Source organism: Oryctolagus cuniculus, chromosome 6, assembly GCF_051225735.1.
Source record: "Oryctolagus cuniculus isolate XC-2025 breed Fujian yellow rabbit chromosome 6, ASM5122573v1, whole genome shotgun sequence".
Classification (NCBI taxonomy): Eukaryota; Metazoa; Chordata; class Mammalia; order Lagomorpha; family Leporidae; genus Oryctolagus; species Oryctolagus cuniculus.
In genome coordinates, this window is record NC_142872.1 from 145,160,546 (window position 1) to 145,184,798 (window position 24,253).

The 24,253-nt window shown below is 39.9% G+C and overlaps 1 protein-coding gene across 1 annotated transcript in view; it reads right to left on the minus strand.

Moving 5' to 3' along the window:
• Positions 1–7,150: 7,150 nt before the first annotated feature.
• Positions 7,151–24,253, minus strand: part of TNFRSF11B (TNF receptor superfamily member 11b) — a 30,173-nt gene continuing 13,070 nt past the window's right edge. Inside the window, exons 2-5 of the mRNA XM_002710603.6 lie at positions 17,190–17,559; positions 13,432–13,623; positions 10,358–10,582; positions 7,151–8,364 (exon numbers count right to left, since the gene is read on the minus strand). Of these exons, the coding sequence (XP_002710649.1) occupies positions 7,976–8,364; positions 10,358–10,582; positions 13,432–13,623; positions 17,190–17,559 (1,176 nt within the window). The 3' untranslated portion in view covers positions 7,151–7,975. The remainder of the gene's footprint in view (positions 8,365–10,357; positions 10,583–13,431; positions 13,624–17,189; positions 17,560–24,253) is intronic.

A 24,253-nucleotide genomic window follows, 5' to 3' on the forward strand; every position in this document is an offset into this window, starting at 1 on the left:
AGAATGCATTTTATAAAAAAAACTTGTGCATGGGTATAGAAATTATTTGGATCAAAATTAACCTGTCTTTTAATTCTACTTTTCCATGACACTTTTGAAGCACTTGTACTAACCCAGCAAAGAAAACTACAATTTGTGTAAGTTTCTAGATAGACAAGAGAAGACAGCGTATCTGGCCCTGTAGGAGAAGCTGTACGTCCAATCCAATCATTCACATCAAGTCTTGAAACACCAAAATTAACTGATAAGTTTTGGCTTTCAACCAGGTCCATTTAGGGCTGAGAGACATTGAGAGCTAAAATCAACAGTGCTCCCAAACTTTGCACAGAAAAGAACAAAGCTAAGTACGTATCTATGCTTTTAGAATTCATTAGAGACCTAAGGTCACATAAAAATTAGTGATCCAAAATCCAAAAAGAGACAGTAATTCTGGATAGAGAAGACGTATAAATGAGGGCTTACATGGGGTACATGCAACTGGACACCAGTAAGCAGAATGAGCAGAAGGAACAATAAGTATGAGCAGAATGGTGTGGAAATCCTTGAGTGCTACAAAGATTGGGAAGTCTGCATGCTTTTGCAGGTTCTTTATCCCTGAATCCATTTGAGTACTCACAAAAAATCTTACTTAGAAGGAGGTATATTGCCTTGGAAGAACAAGCAGAAGCTCTGGGGAGGGCAAGAAGCCTCACTCAGAGAAACAGAATTGTTAATCAAATAACAGAAGGACTGGCTTTAGGATATTGTTAACAACTCATTGCAACTGAGTCAAGGGAATGGGAGGAAGAAACAAGCCTATTCCTTGGAAGAAAGGAAGGATTAAGAGCTGAGTCCACAATTGTGGTGAAGGGCAGAAGTGAAAAGGCTACACACCCCAGGGAAACAGGCATATCTAGGATAGAGCCTTAATCAGAACAACAGAGGCTGTACGGCCACTCTCCGCTGTGAAGTTAAGAAACTTAAGGGTCTGGCACTGTGGTGTAGTGGGCTGAGCCGCCACCTGTGGCACCAGTATCCCATAGGAGCACGAGTTCATGTCCTGACTACTCCTCTTACAGCCCAGCTCCCTGCTAATGGCCTGGGAAGGCAGTGGAAGATGGCCCAAGTCCTTGGGCCTCTGCACCCACATGGGAGACCTGGAAGAAGCTCCTGACTCCTGGCTTTAGCCTGGCCCAACCAGGCTGTTGAAGCCATTTCAGTAGTGAATCAGCAGATGGAAGATCTCTGTCTCTCTGTAAACTCTGCCTTTCAAATTAATAAAAAAATAAATCTTTAAAAAAATCTTCAAAAAACAAGTATAGAACACTGCTAGCAAAGGACCAAGGCTGTACAAAAAAATAAATAAATAAATAAAAAGAGGCACAGCTCAAATAAAGACCTAAAACTCAGGAGACATTGCTCTAATATATTCTCACCACCCTAGAAACAGTCTATCTATAGCAATTTGAAATCTGTGATGCACAGAATATAACTATAGCAACCAAAAAAATAAATTATAAAGCCACCCCGATCCCTAATTGAACTAATGTGAAGTCTTTCATTCTGTTCTGGTAGAGGGAAATGCATGCCCATTGCCAGGGATAGGACCAGGTACTTTGTTTTCTACTGACCTTCATAACCTTTCTGGCTTCTAACAGAAATATGAGGCATACTGAAAACCCAGGAAGAATATCAACAGCCAGATGACAGAGCAGTCATAGGCATAATTTCAAGACCTACTATAAAGTGATAGCAATTAAGTAATTATGGCATAGATGAAAGGAGAGATTTTATAGATTAATGGATTAGAATAAAGCTCCAGAAATATACCCACCCTTGTATTAAAAACTGAATTCTGACAAAGATGCAAAGGCAATTTAATGGAAAAATGTACTTTTCTCAAATCATACTGAAACAATTGGACTTAATATGCAAAAAATAAAAGGACTTCAATGCATATGGTATAAAAGTTAATTCAAAGTGGATCATAAAACTCAATATTATATATAAAGGAAATAGAAGAAGCTTCTCTTCTTTTTGTTTTAAAATTTTAATGCTACATTTTCAAGGGGTACAGTGTGGTAACTTTAACATGTGGATTTATTTTTTTTATTTTTTTTATTTTTTTTATTTTTTATTTTTTTATTTTTGATAGGCAGAGTGGACAGTGAGAGAGAGAGACAGAGAGAGAAAGGTCTTCCTTTGCCGTTGGTTCACCCTCCAATGGCCGCCGTGGCCAGCGCGCTGCGGCTGGCGCACCGCGCTGATCCGATGGCAGGAGCCAGGAGCCAGGTGCTTTTCCTGGTCTCCCATGCGGGTGCAGGGCCCAAGCACCTGGGCCATCCTCCACTGCACTCCCTGGCCATAGCAGAGAGCTGGCCTGGAAGAGGGGCAACTGGGACAGAATCCGGTGCCCCGACCGGGACTAGAACCCGGTGTGCCGGCGCCGCAAGGTGGAGGATTAGCCTATTGAGCCACGGCGCCGGCTCTAACATGTGGATTTAAAGTGTAAAGATCAAATCAAATTGGTTAGCATTTTAATCCCCTTAAACTTAAAAAAATAATTAACAAGAATTGCAAAGAGTTATGGCGAACAGTATGACATTTCAATGAATGTCTATATTGATTACTGATCAAAACAAGGTGATTAATGTTTCCCTCTGTCTTCATTTTATAATTGAAGACTTTGAGCTCTTCTCTTCCATTTGCTCAGAAAATATTTTGTATTTTGTACCTTCTATTTCTGGGAGACGAATGCTAAAACTAGTGGGTAAAACTTCAAGGAGGAACAGTTCTCTGAGTCTCAAGGGATCTTTCTCCCCAGGGTCACTGTGGTAGTTTAAACAGATAGCTTCAAATTCCATGCTCTTTCTTTCTCCAACCCGAGCACCTTAATTCCCCAGTGCTTTAGTGAGAATGGGCCTAGTGATTAGCTTCAAGTGAATAGAATATAGAAAGGGAAAATTTGTAACTTTACAGTAGAGAAACCTGGCAAAAACATTTTAGCCAACTTGCCAAGCTTAATATTGATAGAGATTAGTGATTCTGATATCATTTGCTCCCTACTACAATGTGATGAGAAGAGCTATTAATCCTGTGATGTTGTTCCCCAAATATGAGAAAACATCAGACAAACTGAAATTGAGGAATAGTTTACAAAATAGCTGATCATTTCTCTTTTAGAAATGTTCAGTTGAGGGCCAGCACCGCGGCTCACTAAGCTAATCCTCCGCCTTGTGGCGCCGGCACACGAGGTTCTAGTTCCAGTTGGGGTGCTGGTTCTGTCCCAGTTGCCCCTCTTCCAGGCCAGCTCTCTGCTGTGGCCAGGGAGTGCAGTGGAGGATGGCCCGGGTGCTTGGGCCCTGCACCCCATGGGAGACCAGGATAAGTACCTGGCTCCTACCATCGGATCAGCGCAGTGCGCCAGGCGCAGCGTGCCAGCCGCGGCGGCCATTGGAGGGTGAACCAACGGCAAAAGGAAGACCTTTCTCTCTGTCTCACTCTCTCACTGTCCACTCTGCCTGTCAAATAAATAAATAAATAAATAAATAAGTTAAAAAAAAAAGAAATGTTCAGTTGAGGGCTGGCGCCGTGGCTTACTTGGTTAATCCTCCGCCTGTGGCGCTGGCATCCCATATGGTGGCCAGGTTCTAGACCTGGTTGCTCCTCTTCCAGTCCAGCTCTCTGCTGTGGCCAGGGAGGGCAGTGTAGGATGGCCCAAGTGCTTGGGCCCCTGCACCTGCATGGGAGACCAGGCGCCTTCAGATCAGCACAGTGCCGGCCATAGCAGCCATTTGGGGAATGAACCAACGGAAGGAAGACCTTTCTCTCTGTCTCTCTCACTGTCTATAACTCTACTTGTCAAATAAAAAAAAAAAAAAAGAAAGAAATGTTCAGTTGAGGAAGGATAAAGACAGAAACTGTTTCCAGTTGGAGCAGATGTGGCAAATAAATTCAATGTGGTGCCCTCAATTTGAATCCAAAGAGGTCATTGCTAGCAAAATCAGAGAAATCTAAATAAAGTTGGTAGTATGATCAGTGGTATTGTACTAAGATTAATTTCTCAGTTTGGTTAAGTGGAATATTAGTTATAAAGAATTATAATTTTAGAGGAAGCTCCTTGAAGGGTGTACAAGTGAAGTCTGAACTCTTTCTAATGATCTCTTAAAGCTAAAACTATTTCAGAATTAAAAGTTTTTAAAAGCAACAAAATGTGGCTGATATAACTTGCATGTACTTTATCTGCCTTTGAAGACAAACTCAACGTAAACTGAACCCAAAAGGGGAGCCAGATAATCCAACCAAACAAGAATTGGAGTAATTTTGCCACACCACTAATAACTTGAAAATTTTTCTTTTTTTAAGATTTATTTATTTATTTGAAAGTCAGAGTTACACAGAGAGAGGAGAGGCAGAGAAAGAGAGAGTGAGAGAGAGGGAGAGAGAGAGAGAGAGAGAGAGAGAGAGAGATCTTCCATCCAATGGTTCACTCTCCAATTGGCTGTAATGGCCAGAGCTGTACTGATCCGAAGCCAGGAGTCAGGCACTTCTTCTGGGTCTCCCATGCGGTTGCAGGGGCCCAAGAACTTGGGCCATCTTCCACTGCTTTCCCAGGCCATAGCAGAGAGCTAGATTGGAAGTGGAGCAGCCAGGTCTCAAACCGGTGCCCACAGGGGATGCTGGCACTTCAGGCCAGGGCGTTAACCCACTGTACCATAGCACCAGCCCCACAATTTTTTCTTAAGCTAAGCTGACTTAGGTAGGTCATTTCATCTCCTGCAAATAGGAATTTGGGTGGAAGAACTGGAACTTCTGAAGGGAAAGTGGGGGTTTCTGTCCTGTCATCTGCTTATGCCTTCAGCACTTAATTTCCATGGCTTGTTCCATATCACTAGAGCAATGGTGGGATGCTGTTCCCCATGTTGGAGCCTCTTGACTTGCACTTTCAGTTTTCATTGCTTAAGATTTATGAGTCTGTGTTATATCTACCTCAATCTTCCCTTCTATCAGAGTGGCCATAACAGCAGATTTTATAAATCAAGTGTTGATGTCTGTCGTCGCATTCTAAATCTTAGTAAAGTGAGGAAAAAGAAAACTAGAGTAAGAAAGGATGGATATGGTGGAGCCTGTTCACAATGATAGCCCCTTTCTGAGAATTGCAATTCATGAGGGAGGACAGACCCTCACTGCCCATGCCTTGACATGAATCTCAACCTAAGACAATTAGATGAAGTTGGTAGTTTGGTTGGTAGCATTGCACTAAGATTAATTTCTTAGATTGGATAAGTGGAATAATAGTTATAAATGATAATAGTTCTGGTGGAAACCCATTGAGTGGCACATAGGGAAACTCTGAACTGTCTTTTAGTGTTTTTTTTTTTTTTTTTTTTTTTTTTTTTTTTTTTTTTTGACAGGCAGAGTGGACAGTGAGAGAGAGACAGAGAGAGAAAGGTCTTCCTTTGCCGTTGGTTCACCCTCCAATGGCCGCCGCTGCAGCCGGCGCACCGCGCTGATCCTGGCATGAGCCAGGAGCCAGGTGCTTTTCCTGGTCTCCCATGGGGTGCAGGGCCCAAGCACCTGGGCCATCCTCCACTGCACTCCCTGGCCATAGCAGAGAGCTGGCCTGGAAGAGGGGCGACCGGGACAGAATCCGGCGCCCCAACCGGGACTAGAACCCGGTGTGCCGGCGCCGCAAGGTGGAGGATTAGCCTATTGAGCCACGGCGCCGGCTCATGTTTTTTTTTTTTTTTTTTTTTTTTTGTTTGTTTGTTTTTCTTTGACAGGCTGAGTTAGACAGTGAGAGAGAAAGACAGAGAGAAAGGTCTTCCTTCTGTTGGTTCACTCCCCAAATGGCCACCACGGCCGGAGCTGCGCCAATCCAAAGCCAGGAGCCAGGTGCTTTCTCCTGGTCTCCCATGTGGGTGCAGGGCCCAAGCACCTGGGCCATCCTCCACTGCCCTCCCGGGCCACGGCAGAGAGCTGGACTGGAAGAGGAGCAACCAGGACAGAACCAGCACCCCAACTGGGACTAGAACCCCGTGTGCCAGCACCGCAGGTGGAGGATTAGCCTAGTGAACTGCGGTGCCGGCCTGAACTCTCTTTTTAATGGTCTTACAAATCTAAATGTATTTCAGAATAAAGTTTAGAAACAGAGAGAAAAAAAGGCTTCCATGCCTTTCATTTATCTCCTTTAGAAAGAAACTCTGGATAAACTGAAATGCCTAGGCATTGGAAATTTAAAATGGAAAGATATAGAGATGTAATTGCAAGAAAGAGTAGAAAGTTCCCCCAAGGGACCCAGAGGTTTCTTGATTCTGCCCTTTCTAAATCTTGGAGGCCATCTGTATTAGTTTCCCATGGCTGCTGTAGAAAATTACCACAAGTGGGGCAGGGGGTGGGGAGTGCATAAAACAAGAGAAATTTCTTGTGGTTCTGGAGACCAGAATTCCAAAATCAAGATGTCAGCAGGGCCATACTCCCTACAGAGGCTTCGGGGTATGGGATGGGGCACCTGTGCCAGGCTGCTCCTAGCTCCCTGGACATAGGGCCACATCAACGTATTACCACCTTTGTCTTCACATTGTCTCCTTTTCTATGCGTCTGTGTTGTGTGTTTCTTATAAAGAAATTATCTTTGGATTTATGACCTATGTGGATAATCTAGAATAATCACATCTCCAGATTCTTAATTATATTTACAAAGACCCTTTTTTCTAAATAAGGTAACATTTAGAAGTTCTGGGAATGATTAATGGATTGTACATATCTTTCTGGGCTGCCATTCAAACCAATCAATATACCATCCTTCCAGTTAGGTTTTTCTATTTCTTAAATTAAGTAGTGCTGTTTTCTATTGTTTGTAATCAAGAGCTCACTATTTGGTCTTTCAAATTTAGTGACAACAATTTTGTGTGGCTTACACCATCTGTATTCCAAGCCTGATACCAGAAGTTCACCAATTTGAATGTATAAGAATTACTTTGGGACTTGTTTAAAATCTACATTTCTGCCCTCATTCCCAGTTTTTCAAAAAATCAGTCCAGGAATCTGTATTTTTAACTACTCCCAGATGTTCCTTCTGATTTAAAACACACATACACACGCAACAATAAAACATTGTGAAAGCTTAGACTTATCAACATCCATCCAAATAAAAGCAAGAGGAAAAGCAATGAAAAATAATTTGAAAACTTTAATGATGTTTATATAGTAAAACTATAAAATCTTTTAAATAAGGTACATTCAATTTCTCAGAGCATCTAATATTCAGATAATTTACATTTCATACACTTTCCAACATTAAACCATTGACTAAATAATGCATTTTCTATAAAATGATATTACAGCTTATACAGATAAAATTATATTATAAAAAACACTCCACATAGGAAAAATGGCGGTATCTATTAGAAAATCCTACAAACTTTCCATTAAAAAATATATTTTATCTCTTTCATTTTTTATAATAATAAACAGAATATAATTTTTTCTTTCCAAAATTAAGTCTTACACCACTTCTCTTTAGGATGATAATATGTACAAACCTTCTATTTGAATGAATATAAATAGCAATACTGTAATAGTGTTACAGATATATTAGTAACTTTTACAGAAAAAAATATGGCTTTCTAATAAAAGCCGCTAGCACAGCTGAAATCTCAAAGCTATTTAAGTTACACATTCCCATATTTAGTAAAGCACAATGGAGTCTAGTTTTTGTTGTTTCCAGTTGAATTACTGCAAGCAGTAATAAGGGAAAATATAGTCAGTAGATACTGGGCCAGATCTAACAGTTGAATAAACTATTTGGGATTTATTGAACTTTTGGGGAGATGCTAGTTCCTTCTTCACGTCATAGTTTCTTTTACTGCCCTGTGGCAAAATTAGTCATTGGTGGTGAGAAAGAAATCATTGTCTCCCCTCAAGCGCCTGAGAAACAGTGTACCCAGCCATCAGATCTGGCCCTTGGGAAAGAATAGCTCGGTGGCTGATTTCGGTTATAAGCAGCTTATTTTTACTGATTGGACCTGGTTCCCTATCATCTCTAAAAATAGCTTCTGGTACAGTCTGTACATTGTGAAGCTGTGAAGGAACCTGATGGTCTTCCTCAGACTCTGAGTGACGCTCTTGGGAAAGTGGTAGGTTTTCAAGTGCTTCAGGGCATGCATGAGGCCCTTCAAAGAGTCTTGGTCTCCATTCTTTGTTCTCCACAGACTGAGCAGCTTGGGGAGCTGCTCACTTGATTTGCAAGCCCTTCTTGCTTTTTCAATGGCTTCTGCTCCTACTTTCTTCCCGGGTAAACTCTCCATCAAGCTGCGAAGCTGATCCAAGGTGAGGTTTGCGTGCCCAATGTGCCGCTGCACACTGTTTTCACAGAGGTCAATATCTGCAAGAAACAAGAGCCCAAGGAGAGTTTACATCATTTATATTCATTTACTGCCATCATGAAGCCAGCCTGAGGCAAAGGAGTCTCAAGCAATTTCATAGTTTTACTTTAAGGGTAACCTTTTCCTTTCTTTTTTGGGGGGAGTTTGAGTGACATCAGTTATTTCTGAGAACTGAGATAAATCTTATTTGTGTTTCAATAGGATAATGTGTTATATATTCTAGGCATCCATCAGAGCTTTATGAGAAGCCTCCAACTTTGAAAATTAACACTATAAAATTACAGACATATCACTCTTAGTTTTCTAACAAATGACTGAGAATAAAACCTTAACGTTTCAGAAAGAGAAATAAAATATTCAAGTGATTTATCTTGTAATGTACACTTCATTAGTTGCTCTACGACAGAGGCACTGTTTGAAGAGTTGCTTTAACTACTCCTTAATAAGTATACTCCACACTGGAGGGCTGCTACCCTGAGGAGAATATCTGAAAACCTGAAGATATGAGGTCAAAGAATCGATGGATACACACAGGCTGGAGGATATTTCAGCAGTGAGCTTGAGAATAAACCTAAGAGGGAGTAACTTCCGTTCCTATTAATGACATAAATCATTTAGTATCTGTGAGCCCTCAGGCAGGTCAGCTCATTTTTCTGGACTACACTGTCCTCATTTGTAAAATAAGGAATTTGATTATAACAGTCTTGGATTCTCTACTTCCCTTTCTTTTCACTTCGGGGGGTAATGTATACATTCAAAGAATATTTTGGCTTGCCAAAAACAAAGTTTGCTCCTGGCATAAATAAAAGCATTCAGTTATCAAAGATGTTAGTTTCCTAAAAACTGTTGCCTCAGTTGCAGATCTTAGAGGTTTTTAGATAGTATAAGACTACCGGGTCACATAACTAATAGCAAAGTGTAGAATGAGATTATTGGCAATAACTACATTATGAATATCTTCCTCATCTCTCTCTCTCTTTATCCCACACACACACACACACTACTTCTAAAGGGGATTCTTTATTCTTTTTTTTTTTTTTTTTTTTTTTTTTTTTGACAGGCAGAGTGGACAGTGAGAGAGAGAGACAGAGAGAAAGGTCTTCCTTTGCCATTGGTTCACCCTCCAATGGCCGCCGCGGCTGGCGCGCTGCGGCCCGCGCACCGTGCTGATCTGATGGCAGGAGCCAGGAGCCAGGTGCTTCTCCCAGTCTCCCATGGGGTGCAGGGCCCAAGCACTTGGGCCATCCTCCACTGCACTCCCTGGCCACAGCAGAGAGCTGGCCTGGAAGAGGGGCAACGGGGAGAGAATCCGGCGCCCCGACCGGGATTAGAACCCGATATGCCGGTGTCGCAAGGCGGAAGATTAGCCTAGTGAGCCGTGGCGCCGGCCTAAATGGAATTCTTTATAAACCACTAAAATATAACAGTACTTGGCTTTTAACTAGCCCTTTCTTCCAGAAAATTCAAATACTTTTCAGATCTTATCCCATTAAACCTCACAATATATGCTATTAAAATGGTAATTTCAATATCGGCTGTGTTATGAGGATTAATGAGAGGATATCTGAAAGACACTCAGAGCCTCTCAGACAAAATTTCCAAATCAATGCAACACAGCTTTTTGGTAGAAAAGAAGGTGATATCTGAAGTGGTTAAAGAATGTCTCCTAGGAAGGTCTGCAGGATAATAAAGAAAATAATAAGGATCAGGAAGCAGATTCCTTGAGGTCTCCTCTTGTATTTGAAATGTATTTCTCCTCTGTTAGAGTGTTTAGTACACTCTGGTAAGAAATTTGGGGGTGAAGGTGAGAATAAAACATTATGTGACTGCTCTAGGAATAGTATCTACACTATCACAATATGTAGTTTTTCAATCTAAGCGTAATTACACAGGGAAACATCACCCCCACAACAGGCACACAGTCTTGTTCCTGCTTTGTGATAATCAGGCATCTTTGATTTCTGGTTTAAGCGTTTATTCGGATTACCATACCTTGGATGATCTTCTTGACCATGTCTTGGTCTTTATTTTGATGTTTCCATAACTTCAGCAGCTGGAATGTTTGTTCTTGTGAACTATGCCGCCGTTTTATCCTCTCTACACTCTCAGCATTTACTTTGCTTCCAGGCAAATTGTCTACCAGGACACTGAGCCAGTTGGGTGTAAACTTTGTAGGAACAGCAAACCTGAAGAATGCCTCCTCACATAAGGTGACATCTAAAGGAAGATGACAAAACAAAGACTTACTCAATAAATGCATCCCTGGAAGTCTATTGGACAGACACCAAAAGAAGACACAATGCAGGATACACTTACAACAATAAGAAGTTTCAATAAAAGCATCCTTCTGTTGGCTGGTCAGTGCCAGAGACCAACTAGACCTATGTACTTTCCAATGTTTGTTTTTGAGCATGTTTGGGAGAGTGGAATGAATAAATGTGTAATAAGAATGTAATAAGGGTCAGCACTGTGGCATAGTGGGTTGAGCTGACATCAGCAGTGCTGGCATCAGTTATGGGTATGGGTTCAAGTCCCTGCTGCTCCACTTCTAATACAGCTTCCTGCAAATGTGCGTGGGAAAACAGCAGAAGATGGGCCCTGTACCCATGTGGGAGACCCAGAAGGAGCTCCTGGTTCCTGGCGTTAGCCTGGCCCAGCCCTGGCTGTTGCAGCCATTTGAGGAGTGAATCAGTGGATAGAAGATCTCTCTCTATATATCTCTCCTTCTGAATCTTCAACTCTGCCTTTCAAATAATTAAATAAATATTTAAAAAGAATATAATATTGGTATAAATAAATCATACCCCCAAATTCTATAATATTCACACTCTTAGAAGTTTACCTAAGTACCCAGAGGTACTTACAACAAGATCAGTATCAAAATAAACTTAATCAAGCTTTTAAAGAGCTTAAAGTGTAATCTGAAATAGTATATCATTTTATAAACATATACACCTATATGTGTATTATTTTACATCTGTATCTAACCTCTGCCTGGAAACAAAGAACGGCAAACCTGAAGAATGCTCCTTTATTCAGGGTAACATTGAAGAAAGGTGAGAAACCCAACAACTAGAATCCTGGAAGGTTTTTTTTGACAAACACAAACTAAGGCAGGGGATAGACAGAGACATTTAACTATGCATTCAGTGGGAAAATAATCAAATGTAAAAATATATCATTTAGAAAACAGTTGTAGTAGCCCAAGTGTCTGGGTAGAGTCAGTATATCCCAGGGATCAGGACTTTGTCTTTGGGTTTGAATCCTGGCTCTGCCATTCACTCCAATCAGTTCCACACTGACTTTAAACAAACTGCAATGTGAAAGTAAATTTTAAAGCGTATATAGTGATGTACTTGACACATGGTAAGTACTCACGAATGACAAAAAGAAAACTAGATATGAAATAAAGACAATGTTAAAGTAAGAAGTCACTTCTTTTACTAGCCCTTCCCTAATTTCACTTATTTATTTATTTATTTATTTATTTTTTTGACAGGCAGAGTGGACAGTGAGAGAGAGAGACAGAGAGAAAGGTCTTCCTTTTTTTGCCGTTGGTTCACCCTCCAATGGCCGCCACGGCTGGCGCACTGTGGCCGGCGCACCGCGCTGATCCGATGGCAGGAGCCAGGTACTTCTCCTGGTCTCCCATGGGGTGCAGGGCCCAAGCACTTGGGCCATCCTCCACTGCACTCCCTGGCCACAGCAGAGAGCTGGCCTGGAAGAGGGGCAACGGGGACAGAATCCAGCGCCCCTACCGGGACTAGAACCCGGTGTGCTGGCGCCGCAAGGCGGAGGATTAGCCTAGTGAGCCGTGGCGCCGGCCTTCACTTAAATTTTTAAAAATTCATTTATTCAAGAGACACAGAAGGGGACTGGGGAGAAAGAGAAAGACAGAGACAGAGACAGAGACAGGAACAGAGACAGAGTGAGAGAGAATAAGAGCAAGCTCCAATCTTTTGGTTCACTCTCCTAATGCCCACAATGGCTGGGGCTGAGCTTTCCAGCAGGACCTGGAAACACAATCCAGGTCTTCCATAGGACAAGCAGGAACCCAGATACTTGAGCCATCACTGTTCTTCCTAATATTTTTTGTTTGTTTGTTTGTTTGTTTGTTTGCATTGGTAGGAAGCTGGAATAAGGAGCCCGATACAGGAATCAATCCCAGGAACTCTGATGTGGGATGTGGGCTTCATAACTGCTAGGCTAAATGCCTGCTCCCAATTTAACATTTTAGATAAGAAAGCAGAAAGGCTAAGTGATTTGTCTAAGATTTTGATGGTAATTAAAAACAGAAAATGATCAGAATCCTAAACACGTAAACCCCCATTACTATACTTTGTATGCATCTATGCAGCACAGAAAGATATTTGTGGAAAGTAAAGTTGGTTAATGCTATTATAGAAAGCAGATTGCCTTTGATGTGATGAAACCTTGCATGAAGGGCTGAGATTAGTCTAGTGGTAGCAGTGACAGGGTAAGAGTACACCCAAGTTGATTCATTACTGATGTGGAATGCATCCAGATACCTGAAGCCTTTTTGTGCCAGGGACACCTGCTAAAGAAAGAGTTAAACAACTAAGGGACTTGGAATATCCACATAACACAGGCAATAATACCACAAGTAGCAAAGCTAAGTACACATTTCTAATGTGGCACATTTTGTATCACCTTAGTTCTTGGTTGTCAATGTATTCTTCAGCTAAAAACACAGTTTATCATTGAAAGTGGTAAAAATACATAACTAACGTTCTACAATTTGGACTCTGCTACGTTTGGCCTCAGCCACAAGCTTGACACTGTCTTTTACCCATGAGTAAGAGCTGATTTCAGTGTGAAAGGAAGGGAATAAAACCAGGGTTTGGGGTATTATCTGAGAAGACGAGGGCTTTTTGAAAGATTCTGTGTTGTGCATTAGCAATGATGGCAAGAGGAATAGTCTTAGCTGGCAACAATTCAAGAAAGGGAAAAAGTGAGATTGACTAATGTGGTGAGAGACACGTTTAACTTAGTGAAAAATAATACTACAAAATGGTAGAAAGTCAAAGATGTTAAAATATAATTACCTATTCCACATTTTTGAGTTGATTCACTGTTTCCAGAACATACATTGTCATGTGTTGCATTTCCTTTCTGAGTTAGCAGCAAACCAAGTGCACTGCAATTTGTGTGTTTTCGACAGGGGGCTTTAGAAGACATCTCATCCGAAAAGAATCCATCTGGACATCTTTTGCAAACTGTATTCCGCTCTGGGGTTCCTACAGGAAGTATCAAGCAATTTAGCACCTTCTTCTCAAATACCTTCACAGCAAATACCCTCTTAAAACACTTTAGAAAAGACTTTCTACTTGTTTGTAACTGCTACTTTTATGTTGCACAAAACTTCAACCATTTTCATGTTTCACTTCATTAGACAGAGAGAACAAAACTTCTACAGTCAACCCCTTAGGCAGTCTCCCCTCCTTGAAATACCAGTGCAAGTTTGTTTTGCTGTTACCTACAAAACGCTCATGAAATAGGAGAAGAAAGAGGAATAGGGCATTCATTAGTCCTGCTTCTGCTTGAAGTGGCAATAAGGCCTTGTTGTCAACCATATTCTTGACACAATTGTTCCTGGAAAATCATTAAGATAACTGCTGTGTGTCTGCTGTAATACCATTCTTTGAAATCAGGATCCATTGAATGTTGCATCATTAAATTCCAATCAGTTCCTACTGAAGTTCTTTCTTTCCTGAATCCTAATTGTGAAGCAACTCTTAAGTATGCTAACCTGGAGAAGTAAAAATTTACAGCATTATAATAAACTTTTTAAGGTGGCAATAAAGTTGGCTGCTGACTCGAAAGCATAAGCCTGCAGTTAGCCACATGGTAAATGGAAGATGATATACTATGGCTTAAACTGTTGAGTACAAGTAGTGAAAACAGAGAAGGATGATTACAAGGGCTTTTATTTCATGGTGGAAAAGTACTTGATAAATTTGGAGAAATCACTGATAGGAAAACACGAAGCAGTCAACAACTAAAGATGCTATTAAAAATAAATATCTTTAAACATTTGGCTGTATTATGCATGGGTAGATCATACATTTGTGTATTTGCATATGAAAATATCTCCATCTAGTGTGAGTTAGTTGAACAGATTTATATTTCAATATTCAAATGTAAATTTTACAGGGCAATTCTGGCTTATGCAAGATAACAAATACAAAAGAAACAAGTGGAAGCTATAGAAAGTTATTAAAACTTCATTTATTAAAAATCTCAACCCCCTACTTCAATGTATTTTTTTACCAAAACCAGAAGAAAAGGGGTTGGGGCAAGCAAAATTGATTGGGTCTAGTTTCATCTTGTGTTTCTTTTTTCTGACTGAAGGTTCATTGACTTACAAAAATGATATGGGACTGGCAGAAGAAAGAGAAAAGAAACTACTGCCTGAAATCTTCACATGTTAAAGGCTATTTCCATATTTCCTGGATTTTGGTGACATTTTCATAGGAATCACCATATAAAGCAAAGAGAGGTTTTTTTCTAATATTTTCTTAATGCATCACTCTCCTTGAATTCTATAAACCAAACAGTATTACAAGCATAGATATTTGAGTAGGGATTCCATGTCACTCTTTCATTATTGATTTACTAGGAATCACAGAACATTCTGCACACAAACTCATATGTCATTCTTTAGATACACCCCTGTGGCTTGGGTCTTCTCTTGCCCCCTAATGAGAAAGCAATATGAATTAAATGTCCTTTTAGGTAAGTTGGGCTTTAAAGTTCTTAACAACAGGAATCCAAGAATGATGGAACTCAAGTTCACAATACACTTGCAGGTTTCATCTAATGACCTTTCTGGGTAGGATTTTCCCCTTTATAATTGAAAGAACTTTTTTATAAAGAAACAATTTATCCACTAAGTTGTGATTCAGCCTTATTAGTGTTAGTGGGAATATAAAAATTATGACCAGGCAAAATGTGAAATATGAAAATGACGAGAGAATGTTGGCTTTACAGTGGAGAATTCACCATGCTAGTTGTAAGGGATTCCATAGGATTATAGAGCTAACTGTCAGAAGGTTATACACAAAATATAGAGGCAGAATCTAACTTCCAAACAGCAACATCAAAAAGGAGTTGTTATTAAATACATTTAGAGCAACACCACATAACCCTTCCTTCTGCTTGAGCTGGAAACCTTTCATTTTTCAAGAGAAAGCACCATGTGAGCTTTTAGGGAGGGAGAAATAAATAAATCACACCCTAATGCCAGAGACTAGACTGGGTGCCTTTGACCTAAGTCTTCTAATTCCTGGCTTACTTTACTTTATATTTTCATGCTTATGTGAAAAAGATTCTTACTATTTCCATTGCTTTTCAAAAATTTTCTAGTTTACAAGCAGCACAGTCAATGCTTAATTAATTTTCTAAATATAGGACTTCTGAATCGAATTAAAAAGATTTGCTTTTGTTGGATGGGCTTCCCTTCTGCACCTTGGCTTAGCACTGAATTCCAAACCATCATCCAATAAAAATTAGAAAACACCATTAATTCCTGCCTTGAATGTTCACATGAGATACATTTTAAGAATCTGATAGAATTTGCACCTTCTGTAATTGATTTTATAAGATTCACTATGTAGGAAATGGACAGATTTTGACTTTTGAATATGTTTCCTTTGTATGCCTTTAAACCTAAAGGATATGTTATCTAATAATCTGGACTTTGTGTGTCACAACGTTTGAAAGTGAAAATAGGTATAGATAATTAGCATCTAGTGTGCTGGTGGTCTTTAATAAGGTGCAATTTTACCAGCCAGTGTTGAGAAAGTTTTGACTGTCACAATGGGGAGATGACAGCTGCTCCTGTGACAGGAAGCCAGGGATGCTGGTAGACACAGCACAGTCCACAGGACAGCTGCCCACCACAGGAATTATGCAGCCCCAAATGTCAGTAGTGCTGAAGCCGAGAAACACTGCTTCAAATTGAATAATCAAGATCTATACTTATTCCAACTCTCTCCAGTGAAGTAAGTGAATACTCTTAATTTTCCTAAGCCATGAGAAGTTTGTGACACTGAAGCTTCAGGAATGTGTTGGAAAAAAATGTGGGTTGTAGTTTTAAAAGATTCAGTGCACACTGGTTCTAACCTACAATGTTCAGGATGCAAAAAAGAGAAAGCACTTTGTTTCTAGACAAGAGCTCACTCTTTGCTTCACAATCTGTTTTGTCCAAGATAAAGAATAAGCTCATTGAAGAGAGGCTGCAACAAGCTTTATCCTCCCAGGCACTCAACTCCCAGGCCAAAGGAAGAAGTAGCTTCATTTTTTAATAATGAAATGCATTTCCCCTAACCATTCTCATTTTTTACATAATTAATTATAACTGCTCATTGTTAGCACTCCAGAGCCTCATTAATATCAGCATAATTACTCCCTTGTTATCAATTAACATTTCTGATGTTTGTCAGAAAGCACTGCAGTTTGAAGCCACCCGTGCTGAAGTGAAACATAGAGGTATCTATCAACCACAAGCCATGAGACTTGGAGTATGTTTCTTTAAAGAACAATTCATCATACATCTCATTAGAGGGTAATTTGCTGCATTTGAGATTTTTCACTAAATTGCCCTATAGTGGTAAAGTATTCCTCTGGGAAATGGTCCTTTGAAAGTATGCCAGACACACAGGACATACCTTCAGGTCCTATTCCTGTTGCAATTTGCTAGCCTGTAATCTTCTCAGGACAAAAGTGTCCCCCTAACTTTCACTGCTGTCAGGCTTTGCACAATCCTCATTAATGTTGCTGCATGCTGGAAACTGATACATACCAGCTTGTGCCACTCCAAACCCAGGGGGGCAGCTCCTGTGCTTCACACAGAACTCTAGATCGAGGTAGCGCCCTTCCTCGCATTCACACACACGGTTGTGGGTGCGATTGCACTCCTGCTTGACGTGCTGCAACTCCTTGCACACGGAGCTGCAATACAGACACTCTTCACTGGTGTGCCAAGTGTCTGTGTAGTAGTGGTCCGGGCAAGGGGTGCACAGGGTCTCCCGCCTTGCTGTACAGTGCTGCTTCAGGTAGGTGCCAGGAGGACATTTGTCACACATCAGCTGACGAGAGGTTTCTGGATCATAATGGAGATACTTTGGAGGAAGGGTTTCCTGCATGGTCCATTTAATGGAGATGTCCAGGAACTGGAAGTAGAAAGGGAAAGAACAGCCTTTTAGCATGGGAATAGGATCATTCTTTTCTGCAAAGGCAGCATTAGATGAAAGAAGCCCCTCACATCCTTAGTGCTAATGCCCTTCCTGTCCATTGAGTTGCACCCACAAAGTAAGTGCCTCCAGTAGCTTAACCTCAAAGACCAAGATTGTGGACACCTGCACCCCATGTTTTAGTAACAGCCCCACTTTCAATTTCCGCTTCCCCTAACATATACCCTGGGAAATAGCAGGCAATGATTACAGTATTTGAGCCCCTGCCATTCACATGGGAGACTGGACCACACTCACAGATCTTGGCTTCAGCCTTGCTGCATTTGGAGAGTGAACCAGAAAACAGAGGATCTCCCTCTCCCTCTCCCTCTCCCTCTCTCTCTCTCTCTCTCTCCTCTCTCTCCCTGGCATAAAAATAATTAATTTAAAAAAAATTAATTTAAAAATCAAAACCAAAGTAGGCAAGATATTCTAACCTTATGGAATTTGCAATCCAATTGGAAGAATAAGAAATTAAGTATATTATAAATAAATTATAGGTTAGTACATAAATATTGTAGAAAAAACAATGAGCAGAAAAGGAGACCGGGAACACTAAGGTTTGGAAGGTGGAGAGATTACAGTTTCTCAGTGGGGTGGACAAAGTAGCCATATTTAGGACTAGATGAAATATCTTTTAGTTTTCTATTTCTAAGACTTGATGATTTCAAATAGTGAAGTAAAGTGTTGTTGATATGTGAAGGTTCTTGATTACATAACAGGCATTCTTATCATTCATCCATTCATGCAACAAATGGTGCCAAATGCCTACTAGGGGAAGAATCTCAGCAAGAATATGCAGATAAGAGACACTGCCCCGCCCAAATATGCTTGGCATCCTCTGGAAAGAGATTTATGACTTTTAAGACCATATGGACCAGCTGTCTAGACTCTAAATGAATGTTGTCTAGAAAATTACGCCTCTTCAGGTCAATAGGGAAAAATCGTACAGAGCAGGGAGTGTTTCAGAAGTCTGCATATAAGGTCAGGAAGAGGTCTGGGTAGCAGGAGAAAGGATTTAATGGGCATGGGTGCTTTTTGAGAGGACAGCTCCATTTGGATATCTATCTGGTATTCTAGGCCCCAAAAGCTCTTCCAGGGAGAACTGAAGCAATTCTTCACACTAATTACAGTAAATACATGCTCAGCAAAACCAGTTTTATGTGTGTATAGGGGGTAGTTTGTTTGGTTTTTATTGTTTGCTTTTGGTACAGGGAACAACGCTGACTATTTTCAGGCTCTGGGGAGGCGGCAAATCAAAACATAATTTTTTCCAGGTGTTCTTCTTTGCAGAACTCAGGAAATTTCACAGAAACCCCCTGACCTAAAAAGATGTGCCAAGCTAAGTTAACAGAATTCCATTTGGAATTAGAGATGGCAAAGGTAAAAAATGGCCTTTTCCTTAAGTGTTTAGGAATTTTCATATAAGTAACTTCATTCACTTCTTACTGGAACATGGCAAGTATCTGACCTGATTGGACCTGATATGAGCCAATAAAACAAAGGAAAGGAACAAAACATGTCACGTGGCTCTCTTTATAGAAAGGAATTTTCATACAGAGACAGTGCTTTGATGTAAGGGACTCTAAACCAATGAAAAAGCAGAATGGAGTGCAACATTGAGGATGCTTGTGGTCATTTCAGGATTGCCTCTTGATCTGAAGGTTTCTGGAAGAAAGACTGAGCTCAACTTTTCCTAGGGCTTTTATTGGCCAAGTTGGAGTGAGTTCAAATTAAGAGAAAGAAATGGACCAGTGGTTGGTAGATACTCTGGTTTGACCTGTATCTTTCAGAAATAGATTGAATTCAATTAAAATCTATTAAGCATCTACAATTTACCAGACAGTACAGGATGAACTTAGCATATAGTGGTGCAAAAAATAGAGATGATCTTTGACTTCAGAGGCTCATTGTTGAGTGGGGAGGTAGGCAGCAAAAGAGGAGAAGCAATTACTTGTAATTATAAATAATGATCAATGCAATGAAAGAACCAAAGCAAGATTAAATAACTTAATGCACTGGAAGGTGATTTGACTCTATTATGAGCATCCTTCCAGGCTCATTGGGTGGATTTAACCCAAATATTTCTAATATCCTCAGTGCTTTGCTGACACAACTTGCTAAGACACTTGAAATCAAGGAGAAATACTTTTTTCTCTGGCTGTTTGCTTTAGATTTCCTGGAAAGCCACTTTTGAGGGTTCTGTTTGCTTGCAAGAAGCCTGACTCAGACATCCAGAAGGATTCCTTTATCTAGAGTACTACTGCTAAGTGAGGTATATATCCTAATAGGTTACAGTCCTGAAAGCCTCCCACTTCCCATGGAGGTACACCCTCCACGTGGATCAGGTGTGCCCATTTGTTCAACAGCACTGACTTTTTCTCTGTTTTCCAAGAGAGCTGAGGATGGGATTGGAATACCCAACTGATGGTACCTGTGTTCCTCATGAGAAGGAGCCCCACAGACACAGATTTGGTCAAGAATATTGATGCAGCTTATATTTTTCTAGGTTATTGGCCATGGTGTTTGTTCTTTGTAAATGAGTTGTCATTTAGTTAAGATACTGGGAAGCTGGGATGAAAGAAATTACATAGAAAAATAAATATTGTCGACTTAAGAATTAGTATTTAGTGAAGGTAATTTCTAAGGCTTTCATATGAAATTATATGCAAATCTAAAAATCAGAGAGCCTCAAGGAACTATAGACTTATTTTCAACAAATTCAATTAGGCCTCTGTTTTATCTGAAAATTTTCCACTTTGGTAAAAAAGACAGAACTCTGTGTGGCCAAAATTAGATGTTTAGGTCTCAATTTTCGGTTAGCCCCAATTCCCACACAGAATTTCTGGAATCAGTTACTGGATGGAGGACAAGCAGGACTAACAGAACCTTTCTTCTCAGCCCTTTCTCTTACTTTCTTTTGCCTTTTCTGGAAAAGCATTGAAAAAGTTGCCATACAACATAGCATTTTAACATTGGATATTGCCTTCTTTAGCTGATATTTAAAACCTATCAAGAGTTTTAAAATGAATTTCTATATAAGATTCAGTCCCAAATAACCACTGAATAAGATGTGAAAAACCCAGGACACATGTGTAGCTCTGTCTGCAGAAGCAGTAAGTGCTTTCTGCCAAAGAAGCCACTCTGTTTTGTTTTTTGTTTTATGTTGTGTGTGTGTATGTGTGTTTCACACTTGACTTCTACAGAAGAATTAAGTGGAATTACCCTTGTAGCTTTCATAGGTTGTTTTTTTTTTTTTCTTTCACCTTTCTCCCATTCTCTCTATCCAGAATTTGGTATACACTACTTGTGCTTGAAAAAAATCTCAAAGCCCTCTACTCTAGTACTTTCTACCAATCCAAGATTTCTCCCTGAAGCATCCTTTTATTGAAAGCACAGATAATGTTGCATCTGTAATAGATTTTTCCCTTTTCTCTCTTTCCATTTTTAATATTGGGAACTGTTAAATAATCTTCTATTTGCAGATGATGGTTGTGGGTAAAGATTGTGATAGCTTGAATGAGTTGTTCTCTAATGTCTTTTGTAGCTCAACCATCATACTATCGTTTGGTATGACAGTTAACTTAGCCAATGAACTTGGAAAAAAATGTCTTGCTCTAATCCTCTCCATACTTTTCATGCCACCTTGTTTATTTTTGAGACATTCCTTTATATGCAAACTCTCCACACTAATCTTCATTTTTTTTTGGATTCACCCATTCCTTCCATTCCATTTGTAAAATCATTTGATGATAGTTATTCCTTCTCTCTAGCAACTAGCTCATATTTGATTTCACCAGTAGAGCCTAAGCTTAACAAAAATCAGTTGAATGCATATTATTGAATCTTTTTTATGTTAATTGTACTTGTAACTACAATTAAGCAATTCAATGAAATATTATGTAAGCTAACTAACATGGTTATAGAAAAAAGAACTATTTTACTACAAAATATATTTGAATGCTTGGAATGTCTGGATAAAGATGAAACCTCCTCCTTCAAAAGAAAATCCAAAAAACAAAACACCAGCAAAATACATCCTAACAAAGAATTTGGAGGACATGTGACAACAATTAAAAAAATAGAGAAAATGTTTAGAAAGATTATGTCATTAATTATTGTCATAAATATGTGTAGCCTTCAAAACTAAATGGATGGGGGACCAGCATTTTGGTGCAATGGGTTAAGCCACCACTTGTGATGTCAGCATTCAATTATCAGAACACCAGTCCAAGTCCTATCTACCCTGCTTCCTATCCAGTTTCCTGCTAATGCACCTGGCAAGAGAGTAGAAGATGCCACTCACATACAAGACCAAAATGGAGTTCCTGGTTCCTGGTTTTGGCCTTGGCCAGACCAGGTTATTACAGTCATTGGGGAATGAACCAGTAGATGGAATATTCTCTCTCTCTCTCTCTCTCTCTCTCTCTCTCTCTTTCTCTCTCTCTCTCTTTTTCCATCCCTCCCTCTCTCTGTTCCTCTGCCTTTCTAATAAATAAATCTTAAAAAAAAACTGAATCGGAAATCATATAAATAAGGGGTTTGTAGAAAACATAGGATGAAACTGTTAACATAGACTTCAAGAAAAGTCTTGACCATGTATCAAAATGTAGATGAATGGATATTTATTTAAATGCTTCAAGTCAAATAAAATATTTAAAATATATGTGTAAATTTTGGTATTAAATTCTCTAAATAGTTTTGCAATTACTAGCCGATATATTCAGCTGTTGGTCCTCCAAATATATAAACTTCTAATGATAATTCCCTGTTTTTAGGAAGCATGATGATATGGTAATGGTGGGTACAGGGAAGAGAGAAAAGTGGGTTCTATGTATATTAAATTCTCTTTTGTCTTTTCCATTCAAACATACACATATTAAACCCACTCTGCACCAGGCAGTGGATTAATTAATAATGTATATAATATTTTGGAGTAATTAGTACAAGCAAAATTCAATCCTAGATCATGTGGTATATAAGATGATTTATTTTGGTCAAATCCCTTTTATATCAAATAAATTCTTTTTTTTTTTTTTTTTTTTTTGACAGGCAGAGTGGACAGTGAGAGAGAGAGACAGAGAGAAAGGTCTTCCTTTTGCCGTTGGTTCACCCTCCAATGGCCGCCGCGGCCTGCGCGCTGCGGCCAGCGCACCACGCTGATCCGATGGCAGGAGCCAGGTACTTCTCCTGGTCTCCGATGGGGTGCAGGGCCCAAGCACTTGGACCATCCTCCACTGCCTTCCCTGGCCACAGCAGAGAGCTGGCCTGGAAGAGGGGCAACCGGGACAGAATCCAGCGCCCCGACTGGGACTAGAACCCGGTGTGCCGGCGCCATAGGTGGAGGATTAGCCTAGTGAGCCGTGGCACTGGCCTCAAATAAATTCTTGTACTTATACTATCACTTTTATATTTTGTCCAAAAACAAGTGCTTATTTTTCATTAAGACTCGAGGGCACATAGTTAGGAAGTCACCAATATCAAGAGGTTTCCTGAAGTCTAGGTGAACTGACTATGGCTTTCCCTGCCTCTTGCTAAGACTAGTTTTTCTCCAAAGCTACTAAGCTGGAAACTTCTCAGATGGTAAGTGATTTGACTAGAACACTCTACTGGTGTATGTGTCTTCCTAGAGGACCAAAGGAGAATACACTTCCTCCAGCAAGTTTATTTTTACATTACGCAATGTAACCAGTCCCATACTACTGGGCTTGCTCTCTGGTATGCAGAACCATGAATGACCCAGTGGGTTTCCATTTATGGAAGATTCATTAAAAGCAGCCCACGCAAAGCTTGAAATAACCACTTGGTTTGGGAGTTCCTTTTGTAATTCCTCGTCATGATCTTTGCCACAGAGTGAACTATTTGAGGACTATCCAGAGTTAGCTAAACTTCTGGTCAGTTTGGAAACAATGCCATTTTATAGCCCATCTTACCCATGAAAGGAAACATCCTGATATATACCATAGTGAGTTTCCTAAATACTTCTTATAGAATAAATTATAAAGATTATTTAAAAATAAACTATTTTCTTGTATCAGTCCATTTGACTTTTGTTACAAATAGTCTTAAATCTTATAGTCTAGCTCCTCCCCATGTTTCTCATACTTTAAGTAATTAATTTATTTACCCATTTGGTAAACACTGAAAGAATTTCTATGCTCTGAAAATGTGGCTAAGTAATGTAGTTGAATAAGTTAATACACATCTAAAAGCTCACTCTGATGTAAAAAACTCATAAGTCACCCACTGCAAAGAATTGGAGGCAAATGAAATAAGAAACAAGACAAAGACAAGACTCAATGTAGAAACAGATCAGAAATTATGAGGGTCACCAGCGATGGAGAAGGGAAAAAAAAAATCATGTGTTGGCAGATTGCACTGGGAGGGGTGGAGCTATAAGAAGCAATTACAGAGCATGCCCATTAGGTATGTGGCACTGTAACAAATTACTGACAGCTGATAGTAATAGAAGAATTGGTTGGGTTGGGAACATTATCCATCTATGAGACTCAAGTGATAATATTTCATAGATGATAGGAAGCATGCAATGAGAACTCAGGATAGAGTCACAGCTGAATAGACAGCTTTCAAGTATATGAACACATAAATGGCTGTAGAAGCGGAGAGAGTAGCT